This window comes from Triticum aestivum, chromosome 4D, assembly GCF_018294505.1.
Source record: "Triticum aestivum cultivar Chinese Spring chromosome 4D, IWGSC CS RefSeq v2.1, whole genome shotgun sequence".
Taxonomy (NCBI): Eukaryota; Viridiplantae; Streptophyta; class Magnoliopsida; order Poales; family Poaceae; genus Triticum; species Triticum aestivum.
In genome coordinates this window covers 484,867,575-484,891,255 of record NC_057805.1, presented here as the reverse complement: position 1 = coordinate 484,891,255, position 23,681 = coordinate 484,867,575, and the positions used below count along the sequence as shown (strand labels likewise).

Genomic DNA, 23,681 nt, shown 5'->3' with positions numbered 1-23,681 from the left:
AGATTAGTCGCTCAAGCTGCAGTGGCGGAGGCTGCGAACGCAGAGCTAGAGAGTGTTAAGGTGGAACTGGAGATGGCGAAGGTAAGTGATGGAGCTTCAGTTCTCAGGGCTCATGGCCGGATACGGGGACGGGCGTCGATCATTTAGATTAGGTTTAGAATAGAAGTACGTCAAAAATTATACCTCTAGTCGCTTTTAGTTGAAGTATTTCTGAAATGTAATGAATTTTGTCATGTTATATAAAATCCGTCATGTTTGCATGAATTTCTTCTGGTTTTGTGGCAGCCTCCGTCATCGATATCCATGGACTGGTTCTTTTATGCACGGACAGATGACGGAGCAAATTTACGGGTCAGCCTTGGAGACCCCTTGGTCATCCATCGGGACAAGTTGTTCAAGCAGTGAAGCTACACACATAGCCTCGCCGTCATGCGTTATCACTCCCCAGGGATGCTCTACTTAATTTACTTATCTTCACGTCAGCAGCTCATGTACATACAGAAGGCTCACAAAACAAAGAGAAAAGAAAAGAGCGGCGGCAGCAAAAGTGGCCGATGGATCAGGAGGATCCCTATGAGTCATCATCTGGTGTCAAGCGTTAAACTAAACTAAACTAATCATCTCCGGTGTGGTGTGGTGTTGTGCTGTGATCCTTCCTCGTTCGCGCTTGCAGAGCCCGGCCAAAACGAGGAGCCAGCAGCTTCTTCTTTGGCTCCTTGTTCCTGATTGTTTGTTTACTAGAGCCTGCTTTCACCTCCACTCCTGCGTGTCGCACGGGAAGCAGCCCTCCTGCGCGACATCGGTGATCTGGACCCCCGTGTCGTACACCTCGCCGGCGCGCCACCGGCTGGGCAGCACCTCCCGGTCGGCCCACACCCACTTGCCGTCGTACCCGCCGGTCACCACCACCCTGAACTGCAGCGGCCCCGCCGGCGCCTGCCGCGTGCTCCACGCCGGCCCGTGCTCCCGCGTCATGAACTTCCAGCTCGACGACCCGACCTGCACCCATCATCACGAAATGAAATTCAGTCAGAAACAAGCACTCGCGCTGTGCAATTTAAATGTCGCAAGGCATCTGTGAGAGATTCTTGGGGAGGGCGGGGGAGGGATTGCCGTTGATTGTTGCTTACCTTGGCGACGTCGACGGCGACGATGTCGGTCTGGCCGCCCTGGTAGAGGAACCTGACGGCGAGCTCGCTGGGCGCGCGGCTCCGCTCCTCCACCCGCACCGAGAGGTTCTTGCCCCTGTACTCGCACGGCACCCTGCACACGCGCATCAACACCGACAAATAAATTTTAGCCCCAGCTAGCCGCTTCCAAGTCTTGGTCGTCCTAGTAACTACTGTAAAGACAAATCGTGTCCTGTGCTTATTTATGGTGGCACGTTGGGTGGAGACTATTTGCCTCGTTTCTCTTGCTTATTACAGCGTTGAAAGGTGGTAAAAAGATAGTAGCAGCACATGGCGCGCGGTTGGTGAAAAAGGAGAGCTAGAGGTGATTTCACTTTTACCTCTTGTACTCGACGTCGACGGCGCGGAGCTTGGTGAGGCGCGCGGCCATTCCGGGGCGGGCCATGGCGGCGAACGCCGGGCTGCTCAGCACCAGGTCCGTGCGGTTCGTCTTCATCCTGGCGCGGTCCGTCACGACGACCCTGGCGCCGGCGCCGCTGCAGAGCTTCTTGTCCTTGCACCTCACCTGCAATCGGCACACCGAAGCTGACCTGATTAGTCAAGGAATCGAGATAGCCCGGTTCTTGGGCAAGCCGATGATCAGGAAGCAAGTGAATCCAGAAGGAAGACAAGCCGAAGCCGTTGGGCACAAGATTTCTTGGTAGCTACCTGGAAGCAGGCGCCGCAGCCGACGCCGCCGCGGTACAGGGCCGGGCCGGCGGCGGCGAGCAGGCCGCCGTTGAAGGAGGCGGCCGCCGTGCCATACCCGCAAGAGCCGGCTGCACGCAGAAGGCAAACCCAATCAGAACCCAGAACCACCTGCTCTGCAACCCACACAACACAGGAGGAAAACAGAAACAGAGCAGGTGGAGGGATCCATCCATGATCCATCATCCATGGATGAGGGCACGTACCGGCGAGGGTGAGCGAGGAGGTGTAGTAGGCGGCCTTGGAGTGGCGCGCGCAGCGGTCGCAGGCGGAGGCGAGCGACGGGAGGGAGCAGAGCAAGAGGAGGAGGAGCGGCAGCAGAAGGATGGATGGGGAGGCGCCGGGGCAGACAGAGACGGCCATCTTCTTTTCTCTCTTTTCCTTTCTCCCGAGCAGAGTTTTTCTTGCTTGAAGCAGAGAGAAGCTCAGAGAGAGAGAGAGAGAGAGAGGGGGGGGGCTAGGATGATTCTTGTGCGTGACGACTGGTTATATACACCACCCCGAGTCAGTCCCGACCCATATGCCCTGCACTGCAGCTCACGCAAAAAACAGAGGAGCGGGTTCACACACGCCTGCACTGCACGTTTTCCTCCACTTCTCTCCCACGCCCGCACGCACGCCTTTCACAGTAGCAGTATCAGTAGTGGTATCTTACGTAGAGTAAGTAGTGGAAGTAGTGAGCAGGCAGGCAGGTATAATTGTGTGTAGGTAGGGTACATGGAGGTGAGGACAGGGCACGTGCCGATACGGACGGCGCGACGGCGACGGCGACGGGAGGGTTCGCGCGGGCCGGCCGTATATGTCGACGCGACGATCGACAGCGCCCCAGCCGGGCCGGCGACAGAGGCGAGTAGAGAGCAGAGTAGGAGGTGTAGGTGCATGGTGACATGCGCGCGGCAATGCCACGAGGGTGGGCGGCCGTGCGGGGAAACGGCGCACAGGGAAGCGGACAAGAAACGGAAGGAAAAAGGAAGGGATCGCGTGATACGGTGGGGGTCGGGGACGATGCCACCCGTGCGCGCCGGGGGCAGCAAACAGCGGTGCGCAAGAAAAGAAGAGGATCCGCCGTCCGGGTGTCGGACCACTGCGCAGGAGCGGCCCTCTCCTCTTGCTCTTGGCCGCTAGCACGGAGCATCGAAGCGACGTGATCGACCTCCCTGGTCCTGCATCTGCATGCCTCTACTGGCCGGCCGTGTCTCTCCTCTCGTCGTGTCGTGCATGTGTGGTATGGGGGGCCGCTCCGAAAGTTATCGCCGTCGCGCTCCTCCCTCGGGGCTTGGAGGTCGTTTCCTTTACATGCGGCCGCTGTTTGACGTTCACATGCATTGCATGCGCTCATGTGCGTGCGTGCGTGGTTACGGTTCCAAGAATCTTAACTTACGACGGGACGGAGTGTGTCTGTGTGTGGTGTACAGACGCGGCACGTCTTAACGTCTGTGCTGTCACGTAGTACAACACCCCGTGTGAACTGCGTAATCAGTTGCAAACAGTGGTTGTAGTAGAGCAGTTATGATCGATAGTGCAGTGTAGCGTGACACGACTGTCTGCTCGAGGAGTAAAGGCAGCGAAAGCTCTACGATCATCTATAAGTATACCAGCAGCAAGGAATGCCGCATTCTCTCCGTGCGTGCACGTCTCGTATCTTGGTATGCTAGCTAGTTGCTCTTGTCCCGCAATCAACATGTATGTTACGCCTGACGGGAAGGCTGAGTTATCGTGTCCATCGCTAAGGGCTTCAAAAAAAAAAACATGACACTGACGCTCGGATTTGGCTAGGGCCGCCGAAAGATGCTTTGCGTTTCATTCCCGTGGGAATAATGTCGTTAATTTTTCATAAAGGATCAAATCGATTATAAAAATTAATCAGAAATACAAAAGCATCTTAAATATAACAAAAATTACATCAGTATTTCAAGACAAACCGACAAAAAGTGCATGTATAGGTCGAGCTCAATTGAGCTCAATCGAGCTCAATCAGTGCAAATAGCTTTTCCACATCTCATTAAATCTGAAAAAAAAAATCATGTACACATATTTATAGTATACAGTATACATGTATTCATATGTGAAGTACACAAAAAAAAGGCAAATACACAGATTAAAACATGCTTTTTCTTTGTTGTATTTCAGTCTGGTATTTGTTTTTTTGTGTAGCGTGCAAATAATCAAATTAGTTGATGAAATTTTATCATACTTGAAGAATATCCATATGTATTTGTACACAAAATTGACATTTCTTGAAACTTTTATATATATTTTAATTTATTTTTTTGCAAAACAAGCTCCATAGAGCTTGGCCTTTGCAACATCACACTCAACCGAATGATCACTACAGTCATTAGAATGAGCCGCGGACGCGCAGCAAACATGACACCGGAGCCGGCTTGACCTTGTCGATAACTGCCGAGAAGACTTTGTGTGTCTGCCCCTAAGAACCAACACACTGGAGCTGCAGTCATCGTTGTTGAACCCTTTCCACATCGTTGTTGTACACATATTTGTAGTATACATGTATAAAATTCATGAACATATATTCATCTGTGACGTACACAAAAAAGGCAAATACACAGATTAAATGAGGCTTTTTCTTTGTTGTATTTGGGTCTGATATTTGGTTTTTTGTGTAGCATGCAAATAATCAAATTAGTTGATGAAATTTCAACATACTTGAAGAATATTCATATGTATTTCTAAAAAAAAATTGACTGTTCTTGAAAGTTTTAAAATACATTTTGTTTTATTTTTTGCAAAACAACAAGCTCCAAGGAGCTTGGCCTTTGCAACGCCACACTCAACCGAACGATCACTACAGCCGTCAGAATGAAGCCACCGACACGCAGCAAACATGACACCAGAGCCGGCTTGACCTTGTCGATGATAGCCGGAAAGTCTTCGTGTGCGTGCCCCTAAGAACCAACACCCTGGAGCCGCAGTCCTCGGTTTTGAACCCTTGCATAGATTTGAAGCACATGGCACCAAATCTTGCCACATGACGAGAAAGCCTAAGCTCAACGCTTCAAGGAGAGGATGGAAATCTACGCTGAAGCTTCGTCAACTACGTCCAAACGGATGAACCCGAGGATGATCAAAGTTCGAAATACAAACTCAAAGAATAAGCGTCTACATCCGCCCGACCATCGCACCTGTGAGGACAAAGAAAAACTAACATAACCTACTAACCGAAGCGGAGACACTGAGATTTTCCTTCCCGTCATCGGCCGCCTGAACGGCATGTTGAGGGAAGGCGAATCCACGAGCTCGCAAGTAAAGTTTGGAAGAAAAAAGTTTGCCCTCTTGGCCGCTTGCCACGGAGCAACGAATCATGCATGCCTGCCTGCCTGGCCGGCCGTGTCTCTCCTCTCGTCGCGTCGTGCATCAGTGCATGTGTGGGCATGGGCGGCCGATCCGAAAGGTTAGTGGCCGTCGCGCTCTTCTCGGGACTCGGAGGCAAAAAAAATCGGCTGCATGCGGCCGCTGTTGACGTTTACGTACATGCACTCATGCGCGCGTGCTCCTCTCTCCTCCTCTCCTTCGTGTGCGCGTGTGTGGCGAACCTGCGCTTACGATGGACGACGGCAGCTAGATTTCGCGAGGAAGATGCATGGTCTGCTTCCACGCCGTACGTGGCGTCGAACCAGGGCGCCCGAGTGTATGTGTGGTGTACAAACATGGTACGTGCACGTCTTAACGTCTGTGTTGCTACGTACACCCCGTGTATCTCTCTCATGATCGTGTGAGCCGTGTAATCAGTTGCAACTGCCGTAGTCGTCGAGGAGTTATTATGATCGATTGTGCAGTGTAGGCGACGCGACTGTCCGCTCGGGGAATGAAGGCAACGAAAGCTCTACGATCAACTAGCGTGGAAGGAGCACCACATTTTCTCTTCTGTGCACGTCTTGTACTGTACCTTGGTATGCTCTTCTTGTCCCGCAATCAATCAATCAAAGTATGCATACGCTTCTCGACGGGAATGTGGAGTTATCGAATCGCTGCCGGCTTAAAAAAAAACTCTGACGCTGACCCTTGGATTTCGATCGATGGGCCTACAGAAAAAAAGATGCTTGCAAATCCGTGGTCCCTCCCCCCTTAATACGAGCCCTAATACAATGATCTAAAAATAAAGATGCTTTCAGAATATTTTCGTTTCTTTTCATATATGTGTGTAGTGTACAATTATAATCAACTGAAATGATGGGACCGTTCCGATTTCTGGATGCGCCAACATTTCTGGCTGCGTGCACACGCACTATTCTTTCTTTCTTTTTTAGCTCATCCAGCATATATGGCGTGGGACAAAATATAGTCTGAACCGTTCAAGCAAAATAAATTAGCAATGATATTCCAAAGGAATCAAATACATAAAATTAGTTAGTAGTACTCTCTGAACTGGTGGTTAACACTGAACAACGGGCTGCTAGTGGGTTGGTCTCGCTCTCACCTAGCCCTAGCCCTAGCCCGTGATGGATGGCGGGTGAGCTTCCCTTGTTGCAGAGCGTTGGATTTATTCCGTTTCTGGTCCTCTCCTCCCGTCGCCTCTCCGCATCACCAATTCCTCTTCATTAATCATGCGATTTGTCCATAAAATACAGTACAGTACATCATCGACCGCAACGGGTCGAAGGGATGAGGCTAGATTATTGAGAGACGGTGCGTGCTGCCGTGCCGTATTCCGTTTGGGTTCGCGCACGACGTCGGGGTTGGTGGTGTGCAAGGTGTTGATACATATACAGTAACTGGACCAATCGTCGGACGACTGTCATCGGTTGATTAACTTTGGAATGAGGTTAACTTTGTCCAAGATCGGCCGCTTTAGCTTTCTCCTCCGTCCCCGTCCGCCGGTCCGGGTCACTCCGTTTTGCAGGACCCTTGAGGCTCACGATTTTGAGCAGGGTAACCATCACCCCGCATCATCATTTTGACGAAGATCCTCACGGTTTTCCGGTGCATTGGTTGGTTTCGTTCACACAGATTCACAGCTTTTACCGACGATCGCCGGAGTCTGGGGTGGATTAGTATGCAAAGCGACATGACTCGACGGGTCCATGTTGCTGGCCCGTGTGCTGCACACATCATCTGTTGATTCCACACGCGAAACTAACAATATGGACAACACGGACTTGTCAAGGGCCAATCATACACGCACGCACGCGCGTACATCGTCTTGATGATGCCTGGCTCCGGGTGGAACTGGAACTGTGTATTTGCATTATTCAGAGGAGGAAAAGGTGTACTACGAGAGAAAGGGCAAGACAAAGATACAATTGAAAAAGAGGGAATGAGAATCGGAGGTGAAGTAGAAGTACGTTGGATTTGATTTGATTTGTGGAGCGTGCACAGAAAGGGAGAGCGCGGCGGCCGAGCGTTGAACGAAATTGTGGAGGGATCAGAGATGGATGGGACAGAGGGAGGGGAGGGTGAGTGGGGGTGGGGGAGGATAGGAATGAATGAACAAAACGGAAGTGGCCACCTTCTTTTTGCATGATGCGGAGAGAAAGCAAAGCCAAAGCGAAGGCGACGGAGAAAGATTGGATCGGATCGGTCTAGTCGGGCTTATCGCCTGGTGGTAGTACGGCATGCATCTCACCCGGCCACACGCCACGCAACGCAAAACCGGCCCCCGATAGAAAATGGTGTCAGTGTGACGATGATGTGATAGGGGTCGATTTTGTGTGGTGTCATCTGCCATGGCATCGTGTATGTCCCCTCCGGTAGGACGATGTTTTGGGCAACCCTGTTCGTTTACCAATTTTTTTCTGAAATATTTGTATAATAGCCCACGCCCACGTAATATAAATTATAGAATTGTACAACTGGTCTTCTTTTGGCGAGAACCAACTCTACTTCATATGACATACTCCTAACCTGTTGAAGCTTTCGAATACTTTAAGTTCTGTTGTCTCAAAGTTTTTCTTTTTAGTTTTGGATCGTCAAATTTGTTACATACTTTTTCAAAAAAAAAATTGTTACATACTGACCGAGATGACATACAAATAAAAGGTACTCCCTCCATTCCACAATGTAGTGCTTCCTCTATCTCCGTGCTTCAACTTTGACCGTAAATTTAACTACCAAGACCGATTGCGGCGGGAGCAAAAATTATATCAGTGAATTCGTATTCGAAAGAAGTTTTTAATTATGTAACTTTTTCTCCCGCCGCAGTCGGTCTCGTTCGTTAAATTTATGATCAAAGTTCGACCTCGGGAAGCGCGGGCGCACTATATTTTGGAATGGAGGGAGTATGACATACTCTTTTTTTTAGAAAAGGAGGACGACCCCCGGCCTCTGCATCTGGACGATGCATACGGCCATTTTATTAATTATTGACACAAGACCTTACAGAGTCATACAACAATAAGCTTAAAGCCACCAAACTTAGCAACATCTGTCGCTATCCCTATCCAGTTGATGTAGGGGCGCTGAAAGTCTTGGCCTAATACCAAACAGACCTCGCAGCCAAACCTAACATCTAAGACTTGAGGTCCCAACCAGGACGCCTGCCGGGTATGGGCACCCATCAGTCTGGCGTGCTTCTCAACCAGACGCCTGCCGGGTATGAGGCCGCCGCAGCCACCTGCCACCAATCCATCTTCAGAGTTGTACTGCTGCATCAACCTTGCCCGGTCTAACTGCCGCCGACGCCACCACGACGCCAGGCAGCGTCACCCTCCTGCACGAGTCCTTCTCCGCTCATCAGGCGCCGAGTCTCCACTGCGCCATGCCGCTGAGATCCGCCGTCATCAATGGAGCAGAGGAAACACCGCTCCTCCTCTTGTCCCCTCCAACCAGCACCTGCTCCAAAACGATGCCCCCATGAGGGAGAACGATACCGAAGGCACCGTCATCGTCCGATCCGGTATACCCAGATCTAGGGTTTCCCCCGGAACTTCCCGATCAGGTTGATGTGACCTGCAACGACGAGGCCTCCAGAAGGGAACGACGTCTGAGACGCCGCCATCGTCCGCCAAGACCGCAGTTAGGCGCGATTTTCACCGGAAGCCACGTCTTCCCGACCTCGTGGCTGGCTGGAACCGAGCGGAACCTCGCCACGAAGACGTATGTCGCCGTCGGTACTCCGGCGGAGATCCGGCACCTCCTCACCGGTCCCTCCACGCGCCGCCGGTCGGCGGAAGGCCTCCCCGCGACGGATCCAAACGGAGCGTTGGATCCGCAGTGACCGCCATCACCATCACGACCAGGACAGCCCACCCCGCCGGATGGGGCGCTGCCACCGCCGCCGTCCATGCATGGCCGCCGCTCCGCTGGTGATGGTGCTCCGGCCCCCGCAGCACAGCCGGGTTCGCCATCCTAGCCGTCGCCGTTGGATCGCACGAGAGGAGCCGCCCCCGCCGCCTCAGATGGGATCCGCCGCATCCACCCGCCCAGAAACCTTCGACACCGGGCCCGCCGCCACCGCGGCCCACGCCGGCGGCAGCGGCGGCAGGAAGGGGCGGCAAGAAGGTGCTGGCGGCGCTAGGGTTTCGGGGCCCCTGGCGCCGCCTGGGGGGAGGCGACGCGAGGAGAACCATCACCAGGAGTACGCGAGGAGAAGGGGGAGGGGAGTGGCCGAACCGTTTGAAGCTTTCGAATACTTTAAGTTCTGTTGTCTCAAAGTTTTTCTTTTTAGTTTTGGATCGTCAAATTTGTTACATACTTTTTCGCAAAAAAAATTGTTACATACTGACCGAGATGACATACAAATAAAAGGTACTCCCTCCGTCCGGAAATACTTGTAATCAAAATGGATAAAAGAAGATGTATCTAGAACTAAAATACATCTAGATACATCTCCATTTATTCATTTTGATGACAAGTATTTCCGGACGGAGGGAGTAGTACTTTGTGCCGGTCGACTGGCGGGTAGTGTGCACCCGATCCCAAGCCATTATCACTGTAGGATCGAGTCGAACGCAGCCGTTTGATCATATCATCCTCTCCTCTCACAGCTTCTCCTTTCTGTCCACATGATTCACAGATCGAAGCATTCAGACTAGCACAAATCGGAAGTCTCGCATTGGCGCTACCTTGGCCGGCTCGCAGCACACCAGCCTTCCCTTCCCCCTTCTCGTCACCGTGGTGGGCATGCCCGATGCAAAGAGCAGCATCGACGACACCGGTCAGGGCTCCGCCGTCAGCTGATTCTAGCACGACAATCGCTTGTCGCAGCTCCGCCTTCCCACAACATGTGATCGTCGTTGTCGCCTTCGCTGGCTCAATGCAGCACCCGCGCTCTGTGCGGCTCCAACGCATTCGCTTGCATCACTTACTCTTCCCTGCTCCGATGGTTGCAACACGCCCTCCGATGAGTTTCATCTTCTGCCGCAAATGGTTGTAGCTCTGTCGGTGGCCGGTTCCAGCACGTAGTCTCCATGGTCGCATCATTTTCGACGGGCAGGTCCAGCATGTAGTCTCCATGGTCACATCATCTTCGTCGGACGGTTCCATCATCACTAGCAGTTGGTTCCAGGACGTGTCACCCTCTGCCAAAGCAATGGGTGACCTCATCTCCAGCACCGGCGGTCGGCTCCAGCATCACCGACATGTTGTTCCAACACGCGTCACCTGTCACAACTCCTCGATGTTTACACATCGTGTCCTTGTTGAAGGCATTGGTTTGAATAGCACGGACGTGCTCTCCGGGGTAAAAACCTAATATCCACCCTTGAATGGTTTGATACGGCGATGGGGGCTCTTGCGTGTCAGAAAACCGAAGATCTGACCTTGAATGGTTCGATACGGCGACAACGACGCTTGCGCATCGAAAAACCCAAGATCTAATCTTAAATGGTTGGATTCTGCGACAACAGTGCTTGTGTGTTGACAACCCGATCCCTAGCCATTACCACTGGACAATCGAGTCGAACACATCCGTTTGATCAGATCATCCTCCCCTCTCACACCTTCTCCTTGCTCTCCACATGATTCACAGATTGAAGCATTCAGACTGGCACAATCGAAACTCTCGCATTTGTGCTACCTTGGCCGGCTCGCAGCAACGCTGGCAGCAGGGGGCAGCCTCCCTTCTCGTCACCGTGGTGGGCATGTCCAATGCAAAATAAAAGCATCGACGAAGCCGGGCAGGGCTCCGCCGTCAGCTGATTCCAGCATGACAATCGCTGGTCGCAGCTTCACCTTCCCATGATGCTGGTCGCCGTTGTCGCCCTCGCCGGCTCACGGCAGCACCCGCGCTGAGTGCGGCTCCTTCACATTCGCTTGCATCACCTATTCTACCCTGCTCAGATGGTTATAGCACGTCCTCCGATGTGTTGCAGCTTCTGCCGCCAATGGTTGCAGCTGTGTCGGTGGACGGTTCCAACATGTAGTCTCCATGGTCGCATCATCTTCAGTGGCCGGTTCCAGCATGTAGTCTCCATGGTCGCATCATATTCGTAGGATAGTTCTATCATCACTGGCAGCTGGTTCCAGGACGCGTCGCCCTCTATAAAAACAATGGGCGACGTCATCTCCAGCACTGGCGGTTGGTTCCGACATCATCGATATGTTGTTCCAACATGCATCGCCCTCTGTCACAACTCGTCGATGTTTACACATGGTGTCCTTGTTGAAGGCATTGGTTTGAATAGCACAGACACGCTCTCTGGGGTGAAAACTTAATATCCGACATTGAATGGGTTGATACGGCGTCGAGGGCTCTTGCACGTCAGAAAACCGAAGATCTGACCTTGAATGGTTTTATACGGTAACAATGATGCGTGCGCGTTGGAAAACCCAAGATCTAACGCTAGTAGTAGGGGGCGGCCTTCCCTTCCCCCTTCTCGTCATCGTGGTGGCCATGTCCGATGCAAAGAAAAGCGTCGACGAAGCCGGTCGGGGCTCCGCCGCCAGCTGATTCCAGCACTACAATCCCTGCTCGCAGCTCCGCCTTCCCACGACGCATGATCGTTGCTGTCGCCCTTGCCAGCTCGCCGCAGCACCCGCGCTCGGTGCGGCCCCAACGCATGGCTTGCATCACCTACTAGGCCCTCCTCCGATGGTTGCAGCACGCCCTCCGATGGGTTGCAGCAGCTCTGTCGGCGGCCGGTTCCAGCATGTGGTCTCCATGGTCGCATCATCTTCGGCGGCCGATTCCAGCATGTAGTCTCCAAGGTCACATCATGTTCATCGGGCGGTTCAATCATCACTGGCAAGCTGGCTCCATGACGCGTCGCCCTCTGCCAAAGCAATGGGAGACGTCATCTCCAGCACCTGCGGTCGGTTCCGGCATCACCGACATGTTGTTCCAACACGCGTCACCCTTTGTCACAACTCGTCGATGTTTACACATCGTGTCTTTGTTGAAGGCATTGGTTTGAATAGCACGGACGCGCTCTTTGGGGTGAAAACCTAATACCCGACCTTGAATGGTTTGATACGACAACGTGGGCTCTTGCGCGTCAGAAAACCCAAGATCTAACCTTGAATGGTTTGATACGGCGACAACGGCGCTTGCGCGTCGAAAAACCCAAGATCTAATCTTAAATTGTTGGATTCTGCGGCAGTAAAATCCAATATCTGTGCGTAGCGCTTGTGCGTTGGATTGTGCGTAGCGCCTGTGCGTTGGAAACCCTAAGATCTGATCTTAAAAGGTTAGATTCGGTGATGCTTCGCATCGGAAAACCCAATATCTGATCTTGAATGGTTAGATTCGACGACTGCGGCATTGCACGTTGTTTTCTACATAGAATTTTTGTCGTCGAAGAACCTTTCTCGTAGTTCACATGACGTCAATGAAAGTGGAGTCTGTTGTTTTTGGGTTGTATGCATTTTTAATGCCTTAACTAGATTTTTGATATTGTATCGTTGCAGCGACCGATGTAGTCGGTGTCATTTTGATATGCATATATATCGCTTTTTTGCCGGAAAAAAAATCCGGTACAAAGTGAACCTAGCTAGTCTTACCCATCCACCGTATTTCTCTTTCCATTTAGCACTTTTTTTGACATGTCTTTCCATTTAGCACTTGATTCAGCCCTTTTTTAGGGGATTCAGCCTATTGTTGTCGTGCATAACAGCTTGGCACTGTAGAGTTTGTTACTAGTTCTAGTAAGTTAATCATGGTACACATATAAAAAATAACTGCTTGGAACTGTAGAGTTTGTTACTAGTTCTTAATCATGGGACACATATAAAAATGAACTTCCAACTGTTAACGTACCCATAAGACGATCATTAGACATGCAACAAAATTGTTTGACGTGTGTTAGGTTTTCTTGTTGGCACACGATGAGTGGAGTAGGTTTTTCCCTGCTTATATACTTTACTTATTACTTATATACTGAAAAAAAAAGGTTGGGAAAACGGCAGTCCTAATTTACGCACGAAGCAGCTGAGTGGAGCGTCTCGTCTGCAGCAATAACCCGCCCGTGTGGCATGTTTCTGGGTGTCCAAAGAATCAGCAGGGAGGAGGGAGTGACGATTCAATTTGTGATGACAAGCCCAACAACTCCATTGACCGACCGACTAATGTATTAACGCGCGCCGCGTATTTAATCTTAATCGTCCCTCATATCATCATTTTCATTAAAGAAGTGCATGCTCGATCCCGATCGTGTCTGCCCAGTGCCCCAGTGTCTACTACTACGATGATTGATAGTAGCTCCAGAAACATCGGTTCTACGTACCACCAGCCTGCCTGAAGCCAAACCTGGGCACAGTGTTGATCGTACGAGCGTGCATGCACCGCCGCACGGCCAGCCTATAATAATGTGGGTTTAGATGCGGTTAACCTGTCAATTTTGTCGTGGGAGCACGAGGGGCTACAAGGGATCCTGGCGCCCGTAGCCCGCCCCCGTGACACAAGCCAACAAGGCGGCCATGCCGGCGAGCGGCGACCAGGTTGGCCGGCCTGTCGCGTCGATCGGATTCTGGCCAGCGCACCGTCCGGTTTCGGTCTAAACCGTGGGCTGGAAGCTGCCCATCATGCGGCGGGGCGCTTCCCGCCTCCGCTCGCTACCGTCCCAAAACCCCTTCACGTCTCGGGATGGCGCCGTGCACTCCGGACGTCACGACATGCGAACCCTGGCCAGGTCGACCGTGCCTGCTTACACTCGGACGGTCGCCGGACGCCGCGTCCGAACACGAGCGATCACCTACCGGCGCAGCGCGTGGCCTGCCCCGATGGCTCTGAACGGTGTGGCGCCGACGTGGCGTATTTGGCTGCACCTGTCTCCTGGTTGAGTCGATCTCGAGGCTCGTGTCGCGCGGTGGCGACACGTCCTGCTGCTTCAGTTCATGGGCGGCGAGCTAGCTCGGTGCATGGACGCGCACGGCGCGACACGGGGGATCGCCGTGCCGTGCTCTGCTTGGCGGACTCATGGGCGGCGTCCGTAACGGCAGCGCGCACTTCAGTCTGAGCTCTTTTATGGTACCCTGAAATGAATATCGGCTGTTCATTCCTGATGATCCAACGCCTCAAAGAGATGTATACTGCCTGGATTGGGTTAGCAGTACAGCGCGCACTGCTTTTTAACGCGAGCAGTATACAAGATTTGAGGGCAATTTGGGAAGACATTTTCAGCTCGTCAGATGGATTGATGCGACACCCACTTGTTCTCTCTCATTCTGTTCTGCCGTCGCCCGCATGCATCTCCGCGGGCCCATGCTCGTGGACCAGACAAGTCCTTACTCGGTGGCTTGGAGCAGGTCTCACCTGACTTCTCCTACCCGCCCTCCTCTTCGCCGCCAGGCCGTATGTGAGGGGCTGGCTTAGACTGCTCATCGTGGCCTGACTCATGAAGTAACGGCAGCGCGCACTTCAGTGTAGGACGTACCATGTGTGCGTGCAGTTCATGGGCGGCGCGGGCTCGGTCGCCCGGGTAGGTGCTCGAGTCGAACCCACCCTGCGCCTGAGCCCCACGCACTTACGACTAGCTGTAGCTCCAGCACCCCTCTGTCTGTACAGCTAAGGTTTTCGATTCGGTTTTCCTTATAATTGAGGTTTTTGATCCGGTTTCCCTTATAAACTGGATCAACTCTCTTCTTCTACTAGTAAGTGTGCACGTGCAACGCACGATAGCACAATAGAAAAAAAAATACATTCATATGAGCCAACAAAAAACATCACCTGTAAATTTCTAGAAAATACTTTGGTAAGATTTACAAACCTTCCTAGTTGCATATTGCAATGCATAGAAAACATCTAATTGCTGTAACAAATGATTGGGCATCCAAAAATCTAATAGCCTGAATGAGCTGTAATCATCTGAAGCATCAGATAAAATTATATTCATGTGGACAAAATTGATTATACAAGTACAATGTTTCATTTCATCGCAAAAAAGTACAATATTCCATTCATGATATCCTTAAGTATGCACACCCCAATAGAATCATGTATATCCACATTACGTTGCAAAAACAAGTATTTTTGTATTACGTCTTGAAGGAAGTACACTCATATTCAGGCGCAAACAAACATATGGGAGGCCCAAAACCGCATCTCCCATCATCCATGAACAACTCTAACAAAAGCAGGTTCCCTCATCCTCACTAACTCTCTGATCGTTCCCTAAAAAAACTAACTCTGGTCTTGAATGTGGTCTCATGCCAATGTACAAGCTCCAAGGCTTACAAATATGTCACATCTTTTGAATGGCACGCATAAAAATCAAGAATTCCATTGTCCGCGCTCATTAAGTCTAGTATTTTCTCTTTTTTGCCATGAAAACTTCAGGAACTTGAGGCGTCCAATTTCTACTTTTTCAGTGTTAGCTTGCCACAATGTGTATGCTACAACAGAAAATTAGCTGAAAATCTAATCATCTACAACTTCAAAAATACAAATGATTAGAATATTTGGCAGAGGCATGAATTGTGTAGTAGTGAGACTTCCTGCCATAATAATTAGAAGTACAAAGGAGGAGCAAACATCATTAATGAAAGAGCTTAAAAGAAACCTGCGAGTTTTATGGCACATATCAACACTGACACCCTTAAAATGTTCATCACAACAAGAATAATTAAAAAGATCAGGAATGCAAATTACGGGTTTCGAATTTACATCCTAAAAAGGTATAATAAATTCTTGTCAACTGTAACTGGTAGCATCCACAATAGTAGAAACTGGAATCTCAAAACTGATATGCATACAGGCTCAGAATTATTATATAGTTCATAGAAGAATACATGTTTTCTAATTTACGTAGCATTGTTGTTCCTCGTTCCCACGGTAAATCTGTACCCCCGGACCAAAATCAAGCTACCAAAGCTAGCAACCCTTTTCCAAGCTCTATGAGCATGAGAAGGGTAAAAATAGAAGGACATGACTTTGGTAACTTATGTGAGAAGATGTGCTACTAATATTTACAGCCTTGTACGTACCTCCATATTGGAGGGAAAGTACAGAAATGTGATTGCACTGATATGCAGTATAACTCACCAAGTTACCATCTGAGCACTACTCGGTGAATGATACTTCAATATGTGTTTTAGGTTACTGACACATTCTTCATCTCCAGAATTTTCGAAGTTCCGAAATTAATTATCAAGATCTGAAGTCATATAGCCATTTCCCGCAGAAAGAACAAACTCATGATGGCACAAACACGCAAGATGAAACCAGTAAAATCTTGGCACTATATAATCTCATGAATTAAGAGAAAAATATTGAGTTACCAAATATTTTCAGAAAAAAAAGCAATCCAGCAGAAGAGAGGCGGCAGGAAGTTGTTCATATTGATTGATAGCACTCCATATGCTTTCAACAGTAAAGGAGAAAGTAGAACCGGAAAAAGTTAATGAGAAGTTTGATGACATCTCTCTTTTTGGATGTTGCACATGTATATATATTGACCATGTAGTCATAGCTGGTAAGAGAGATTCAGTTTTGTCAACTATTGAACCTACATACCACAAACATTTGATATGAACGTTAATAAAAAAAATATGGAGAATATTAGAATGTAGATATGGAAAACCCCTATGCAGCAAGCCACAAATTTGTAGGTGTCAAATTTAAATGCTCTCTTGTTTAGTACAGGAGATACAATTGCAGACCTACAAAGTGAGAGTTGGAAAATTAACAATAGGTAGGTCATCTATACCAGGTTGTCGCCAATAGACGATTGCCCAAGCTTGTTGGTTTGCCTTTTTCCTTCACAAGCTCCACATAATCACCTGTCGAAAGAACATTTCAGTAGACGAAGAATTGAGTTCACATCTTGATAATTAAACATCACTTCATGACCATCCGTTCACTTATTAGATTTAAAAAGATATATACAAATGAGTATTAGATCAATACTCTGCTACAACAACTGAATTGGCATAAGCGTCGTCAAATCAGGATAGTTGCGGCTGTTTGATATTGACTAACAATTTTTCATTGAAGTTTTCATACTGTTTCTTATCCAAGACATGATGTATACAAGTATTTTTCATATCTGTTACTCATCTATACGCCTTTTAGTCTCTTTCTCAAAAAAAATTGTAGCTGATGCAATGGAGAACACAGATTAGGTTGCATGACAATACATAAGTTTGATAGTTATTTGTGAAAAGGTACAAAAAAATTAGAATAGGTGGAGTGCTTAAGTATCAACACCACTGCTAAGACAGTAGCATCCTTCCCTCTGGTTCCTTCACTATAACAGAGATCCATTTCATGAGCTGCAAAATTTCAAGACATTTAGGAGTTCATATATACTTTCCGTCAGGAACTGTTAAGGGTCAAATTTACATAATAACCAATATCCTTTAATGAAACAAAGAAATCTGGCATACCCCAAAAGACCAAACCAAGTAAAGCATTTAGGGATGTGTTTGTTTGAGGAATGGTAATGCAAACGCAAATGTAATCAGATCAAGTTGTTAGCGTCAACAGAATGGGAAAGAAAAAGAAACCTGTTTGTTTCAACCAATGTATAGACAATCTAGTCAACATTCCAACATTTATCAATTCATAGTACCCGATGCAGAAAAATACTCACAAATCTTTTACTAAAAAAATTCATAGGACCCAGTAATTAATCTTGTAATAAAATCTAGGAACACAAGAGATTGAAATTACCGTCATGCATTAGTTAGATTTGGACAAATTTTACAGCAAAGCAGTTATACGGAAATCCACATGGGTTATCCAATCAATTATATAGAACTCGACAAGGGTTATCCACATGAGGAAGGAGCTCAAGGTGGGGATTTGGGTAGAGCCGGGGGTGAATAGGCATGGGATCTGTTTACGCGGTATTTACTTACCTTGCATGGTTAACAAACACATCTAACATTTTGTGATAATGTAGTAATCACATAACGGATTCTGAACCAACAAGTCGCATATAGGAGTATAAAGAACACATCAGCAGGTACACCATTCTACCCATTTTCTTCTCAATGTCGCTTCTTTTAGATGGCGGGTTGACATGTGAGGATGACCAAGGTACCGAGGATGACAACTCTATGATCGTAATTCGTAACCACATAAAGCAACATCAACTCGAGCAGGGCTGTCTCTCCACCTGTATAGAAACAATGATTAAGAATAGAAGACGCATAGGCGGATTTGTATTACCTGGTTCTGGTTGATGACGGGGTCCAGCTGCTACCCATGCGGCGTCAATCTAGGATATGAACATTGTTGTAGCAGCCGTGGAGACCGTGCGAAGCTGGTGAATGGAGAGGAGGGTTGGGGAGGCTGCAACCGGCACGGGGAGCGATGGGGACAGCGAGGCGGCAGCATCGCAGGGCCACATGGAGAGGAGGCTGGGGGATGTGAGGCGCGGATAGAGCACGGGGACGGGCAGAATCCTAGTCGGGTCGGGCAGAATAGAGCACGGGGACGGAATGGTTGTACGGGAAGGAGCTAGGTTACCGCGATGCGCCGCCCGCTGCGTCCCGCACTGCCGCCGCTACTCGACGGAGGAGAGTGATCCCGCCGCCGCCGCCGCCGACGCAGGTCGATCCTGATGCGCCTCACGCCGCCACCGCTCGACGGAGGAGAGGGACACCGGCGCCGCCGACGCAGGCCGAGCCTGCCGCATCCCGCGTCGCTGACGCCGCTCGAGGGAGAGCGAACCCGGCGCCGCCGACGCAAGTCGAGCTTCGCCCGGCGGCCTCCTGTAGCGGCGGCGAGGAGGAGAGAGGAGGCCAGGAGGGAGGGGTGGGGAACGATGGAGACGGGCGGAATCTATCCGCGAGTTGCGGGCGGGGGACACGAAGCGCGAAGAGGATTGGCAGACCACGGCGTCTGCTGGGCAGAACTTTTCATCTGAGACGTCGATCTGGTTGATACATCATTAGCGTAATATAGACTGTAGGATATGTTTAAGTTGACTTAATCGGAGGGTCTTGATTACTCCGCGTATAATTTGTTGGGTGGCTTTAGAGGGGTTTATGTTTGCTATTTTAATAGTAGTATAGATAATGCAATGCCAGAGCTTCTGGCCCACTGACGAGGTTCTGTCTGTACAGCGGCCGGGGCATGCGTGCGTGGGTTTCTCTGTCGTCTTCTCGTCCAGAGGACCGAGTTATTAGATCAACTGTGTCCTCCCTGACGATCCCGTCGCTGTACAGTAATTAGTACTCTACAGGGGAGGATCTGGATCTGTTTGTACTGTATGTATGTGGACGTGCGAGCCTGTACGTACATGGCGATCGGCCATTAACCAAATTAGTTCCTCCATGGTCATCAGCGTCGATGTACCAGCTAATTCGGGTCGTACGTGTCCTTGGCTTGTCCCTGTCACCGAATCTCATCGTCGGCTGCCTCGCCGCTTCCAGTCATTTTCCTTCACCGTTCGACATCCCGCACTGCAGACCCTTTAAATCTCTATAATCAACCGTCTATCTAGAAGACGGAAAGAGGGAGCTACCATGCCATGCGTCTCCATCACCTCTTTCCCGATGACAAAAAAAGGCGATCGAGGTAGAAAGCACCGCGCGTACGTGGGTGCCGATGCCGCCATTATGCTCAGCCCATCCTCTCCGGGCGTACGTGGCTAAATTTCGTGTTTTGACCCTTTTAACAAACAAAATCAAGATCTGACCCCGGTTTGAAAGATTTTCAGAATTTGACCCTTTTGCCACCGTTAGGGGCTCCGGTGGTAGGGTTAGACAGCCTACCGCCAGCGCCCTGGCGGTAGGATGTGACGGAGGGGGACGGCGGCCGTCACCGCGTGCTGACGTGGATAAGTACCTTACCGCCAGGGTCCCTGGCGATAGGCTGTCTAACCCTACCGCCAGGGTCCCTGGCGGTAGGATGTGGCAGGGTTTTGCCGTACACACATTCTGTAACGAAAGATGCAATGGTCCTGGCGGTAGGTTCTCCCTACCGTCAGGCCCCATGGCGGTAGGGTGTCTGACCCTACCGCCAGGGCCCCTGGCGGTAGGGTCCTGTGTTCTGCTGCATGAAGGTTCTGTAACGAAATATGCAAGGGCCCTGGCGGTAGGTTCACCCTACCGCCACTGGGGCTGGCGGTAAGCTGTCTGACCCTACCGCCAGGCACCCTGGCGGTAGGGTCATCTGTTTTGTTGTTTCTAGTTCATTTGGTTGCTTGTTTTCAAATTTTATATGACAGCAATATCACAGCAAGTTTCACAAATATAACAGCAATATCACATATTTTAAACAAATAAACTTAGGCATCACATAGATCTACATTAGATAACTTGAAATGCATATAACATTTCAAACAACTTCAACTAATCAGTAAACGGAGTTTCACATAGTAGCAAACACATAGATCCACAAATACCAAACACATAGTTGCACGTAGTTTCACAACCACTAGACAAGTTCAACCAAACTAAAAGAGCCAAGTAGCGAAGAGCATAATCAGTTGCTCCTTCCCCTTTTGGAGGTACGGTCCTCGGTCCTCGTTACTCTTTGAATGAGTCTCTTCGGTCTTCTTCTTGGGCCGTCGAGGAACCGGTCTCTGGAAAGGGTCCGGACTCAGCAAATCCTTCTTCTTCGGATTCCTCTTCGGCAGCTGAGATGCTTGAGATGTTTGAGTTGGTGGAGGTCCATAATCTTCATCGTACTCCTCCTCCCCGTTGCTCTCATCCTCCTTCTCCTCCCCTTCTTCATGTGTGGATTCCTCCTCCTCCTCCTCCTCCCCAGCCAACCTAGACGACGAGGGAGCATGGCTCGATGAGCCGATGAGACCCTGTGTGGCTACAGGCTGATAAGCTTCAACTGACCCAGCTCCAGCACACCCAAGCAGCCCTACCAGCTTGCGACAACGCTGCACGAACTTCTGCACTCACAATGAAACAAGGTCATAATAAGTATCAGATCGACTGATTGCAAGTGAACAAGATGCATCTGTTCCGAGGAGGCTGAAATTGTACCTTCATCGTCCCCATCACTTTGTTCTCAGATTGTACGCTCTCGGGGAGATCACCTAGTGCATCTGAGGCTTCAAAGATGCATCTGTTCCGCTCACCGGACTGCAACGGCATAAGTCAGTCACGATGACGAATAAAATAGTTTAATACAACCGTCGGTTCAAACTTACCACTCTGTTGATGAGGGGTGCAAACTCCCTAAATCCACTGTGCATGTCTCTGATGCCGGTCTGGTAGGCCTGTTCCTCGGGGTCATCCCTCTCCAGCTCCGTGAAGTCTTCCGCCATCCACCGAGGCCTAAGACGAAGACGGTGCTTCTGGCCATCATCGTACCACCACATGTGTCAGCCCACGTAAGCATCCCAGTCAGTCACTTTCCTCTCCACATCTTTCCGGTACCTCCGTCAGTCCCACGCCGCCATATGAGTCTTATGCTCCTCTCTCCAGTCTGTGATCGACTGATTCTTCTGCCGGCTCATCCTGCAAGGCATAGCCAAGAGATCATCATAAGAAACATGATAAGCGTAATGAAATCATGGGCACGGAGAACAAAGCGCTCACAGGTGGAGCGCGTGGCCGCCGGTATCGGTGGGCTGGCCCGGTGGGGTATGCTGATAAATCCCAAACTGCGTGGCCACGCGGTGTGGCAAGTGCCACTCGACGGCGTACACACAGATCATGGGCACGATGCACCGCCAGAGACCACGGTCCGCATCGCACATCACGTTCAGATCAAAGTCCCACTCTCGGTCTTGTCGATACGGCCACCAGTTTACCTATTACATATACATTGGTAAGTTCCCACTCTCGGTCAAAAGTAGAATCAAAGAGAAAGGTGTTGAGCGAGTTCATATACCTGCGTATGCGTCAAAGCGTCCAACTCGGTGGTGTAGGTCTTGTACGAAGTCTTGTTTAGGCTCGTGTAGAGTTTGACAACGTCCCACTCGTAAGCTACGGTGGGGTTTCGAGTCTAGTCGCCGTCTTCGCTATAGTCTTCCCATGGGCGTCTTCGCAACTTCTCCGGACGCCCCACCGGCAGCCGCTCCCACATCCAAATGGAGAAGGCCCAGACAAAGCCACCCATATTGGACTTGTCTCCCGTCCTCTGCGTTGCGTCGTCAAGCTGCAAAACATCAAATGAGGATCAGATATAAGAAAATGTCATGGACACACTTTCGTAGGTAAGTAGGCAATTAGACACTCTCTTATCGAACGATATAGGTAGGCGAGAGATGTGGTCGCCCAACTGTACCCTGCATCCCAGTCCGCTAGGAAGAACATATACGCCCAGTTGGCAGAGTTCCCGGAGCTGTCTGGAAACACGACCTCCGAGAGAATATACCACAGATAGGCCCTCGTGTACAACTCCATAGTCGCCTCATCTGCGCCTTGGGGGCATGTCTTCCGGTGCTCCGAGAGCCAACTCAACGGCACACCGGATGTACGGTTACTCTTGGCACCGGGGCAGTCGCCGATGAGGGTGGTAACCCTCTGCTGCCAGTTGGTCCTCTCCACTCGACCGGTGAGTGCATGACCCTCGATCGGCATGGCAGTAATCATCCCCCAGTCCTCGAGGGTCGCCGTCATCTCCCCGCATGGCAGATGGAAAGAATGGGTCTCCGGTCGCCACCGGTCAATCAAAGCTGTGAGAGCTGCGTGGACAAGCATCGGCGGCTGACGCTTGAACTGCAACACGAAACCCAACAGCCGGGCTTTCTTGAAGAACGCCGCGTAGCGCTCGTCGTAGTCCATATGCCCATGAACCCCGTGACCCCTCATGCGCAGTGGCTGGAGCATCTGTCAAAAAGTGAACGCCAAAAGTTAGGCAATCATTTTCATCAATCCGAAAACTTTGATCAAAAATTCATTCATATCACTTACCTCTCCGTTCTCTATGAAACGGGCACGATGACCCTTGTCGAATGCCCAGTCCAGCATGGAGTACCGTTGGCCGATGTTGTCCGCAAGAGGTGGCCGGCCGATGTTATCCGCAAGAGGTGGCCGCCTTAATAGAATTTCATAAACAAAAGCAGCATAAGCATAAGCATACATAAACAAACAATGAAACCAAATCATATCAACATGCATCATATGAACAAAAAATCTTAAGCATATTCCTCCAACAACATCTACTACACATGATGGATCAAATCATATCAACATGCATCATATCAAAAAAAATCCTCCAAACATACATCATATCATCATATTTTTAAATATTTTTTCCAAACAACATCTTCATATCATCATATCAACATGCATCATCAAACTAGTGTTCATCTTCACACTAGGTCAAATCATCATATCAACATGCATCATCAAACTAGGGTTCATCCTCATATCAACATTACATCATAATTTTTTTTAAATTATGAATTAGGGTTCATCTTCACACTAACATATGAACTATTGATTAGAATTCATATCCAATACCACTAGTTACTAAAGAACTAAGAACTACAACTACAATCAATCTTAAGTGGAAAAAAATCCAATCTAAGTTCAAAAATATGAGGGATTTCAAGC

General features: G+C 49.8%; 1 protein-coding gene and 1 long non-coding RNA gene across 2 annotated transcripts; both read right to left on the bottom strand.

The window, feature by feature from the left end:
- Positions 1-430: 430 nt before the first annotated feature.
- On the bottom strand, positions 431-2,366 carry LOC123098885 (expansin-like A1). The gene is made up of 5 exons (XM_044520961.1): positions 2,084-2,366; positions 1,839-1,948; positions 1,511-1,695; positions 1,131-1,263; positions 431-999 (listed from the first exon to the last, which is right to left on the bottom strand). The coding sequence occupies exons 1-5, from the start codon at positions 2,238-2,240 to the stop codon at positions 751-753; spliced, it is 834 nt and encodes a 277-aa protein (XP_044376896.1). The 5' UTR covers positions 2,241-2,366; the 3' UTR covers positions 431-750.
- A 12,695-nt stretch (positions 2,367-15,061) lies between these two features.
- LOC123098884 (uncharacterized) lies at positions 15,062-19,069 on the bottom strand. The gene is made up of 2 exons (XR_006448013.1): positions 16,916-19,069; positions 15,062-16,714 (listed from the first exon to the last, which is right to left on the bottom strand). It is a non-coding gene; the product is annotated as an uncharacterized lncRNA (long non-coding RNA).
- Positions 19,070-23,681: the final 4,612 nt, after the last annotated feature.

Bases quoted from the DNA above. Each gene is read 5' to 3' on its own strand.
- LOC123098885 (XM_044520961.1), bottom strand. From the start codon at position 2,240: ATGGCCGTCTCTGTCTGCCCCGGCGCCTCCCCATCCATCCTTCTGCTG. The intron at 1,696-1,838 runs GTAGCTACCAAG...TGCCGATTGCAG, and splicing joins GCTGCGGCGCCTGCTTCCAG to GTGAGGTGCAAGGACAAGAA. The intron at 1,000-1,130 runs GTAAGCAACAAT...TGATGGGTGCAG, and splicing joins TCGCCGTCGACGTCGCCAAG to GTCGGGTCGTCGAGCTGGAA.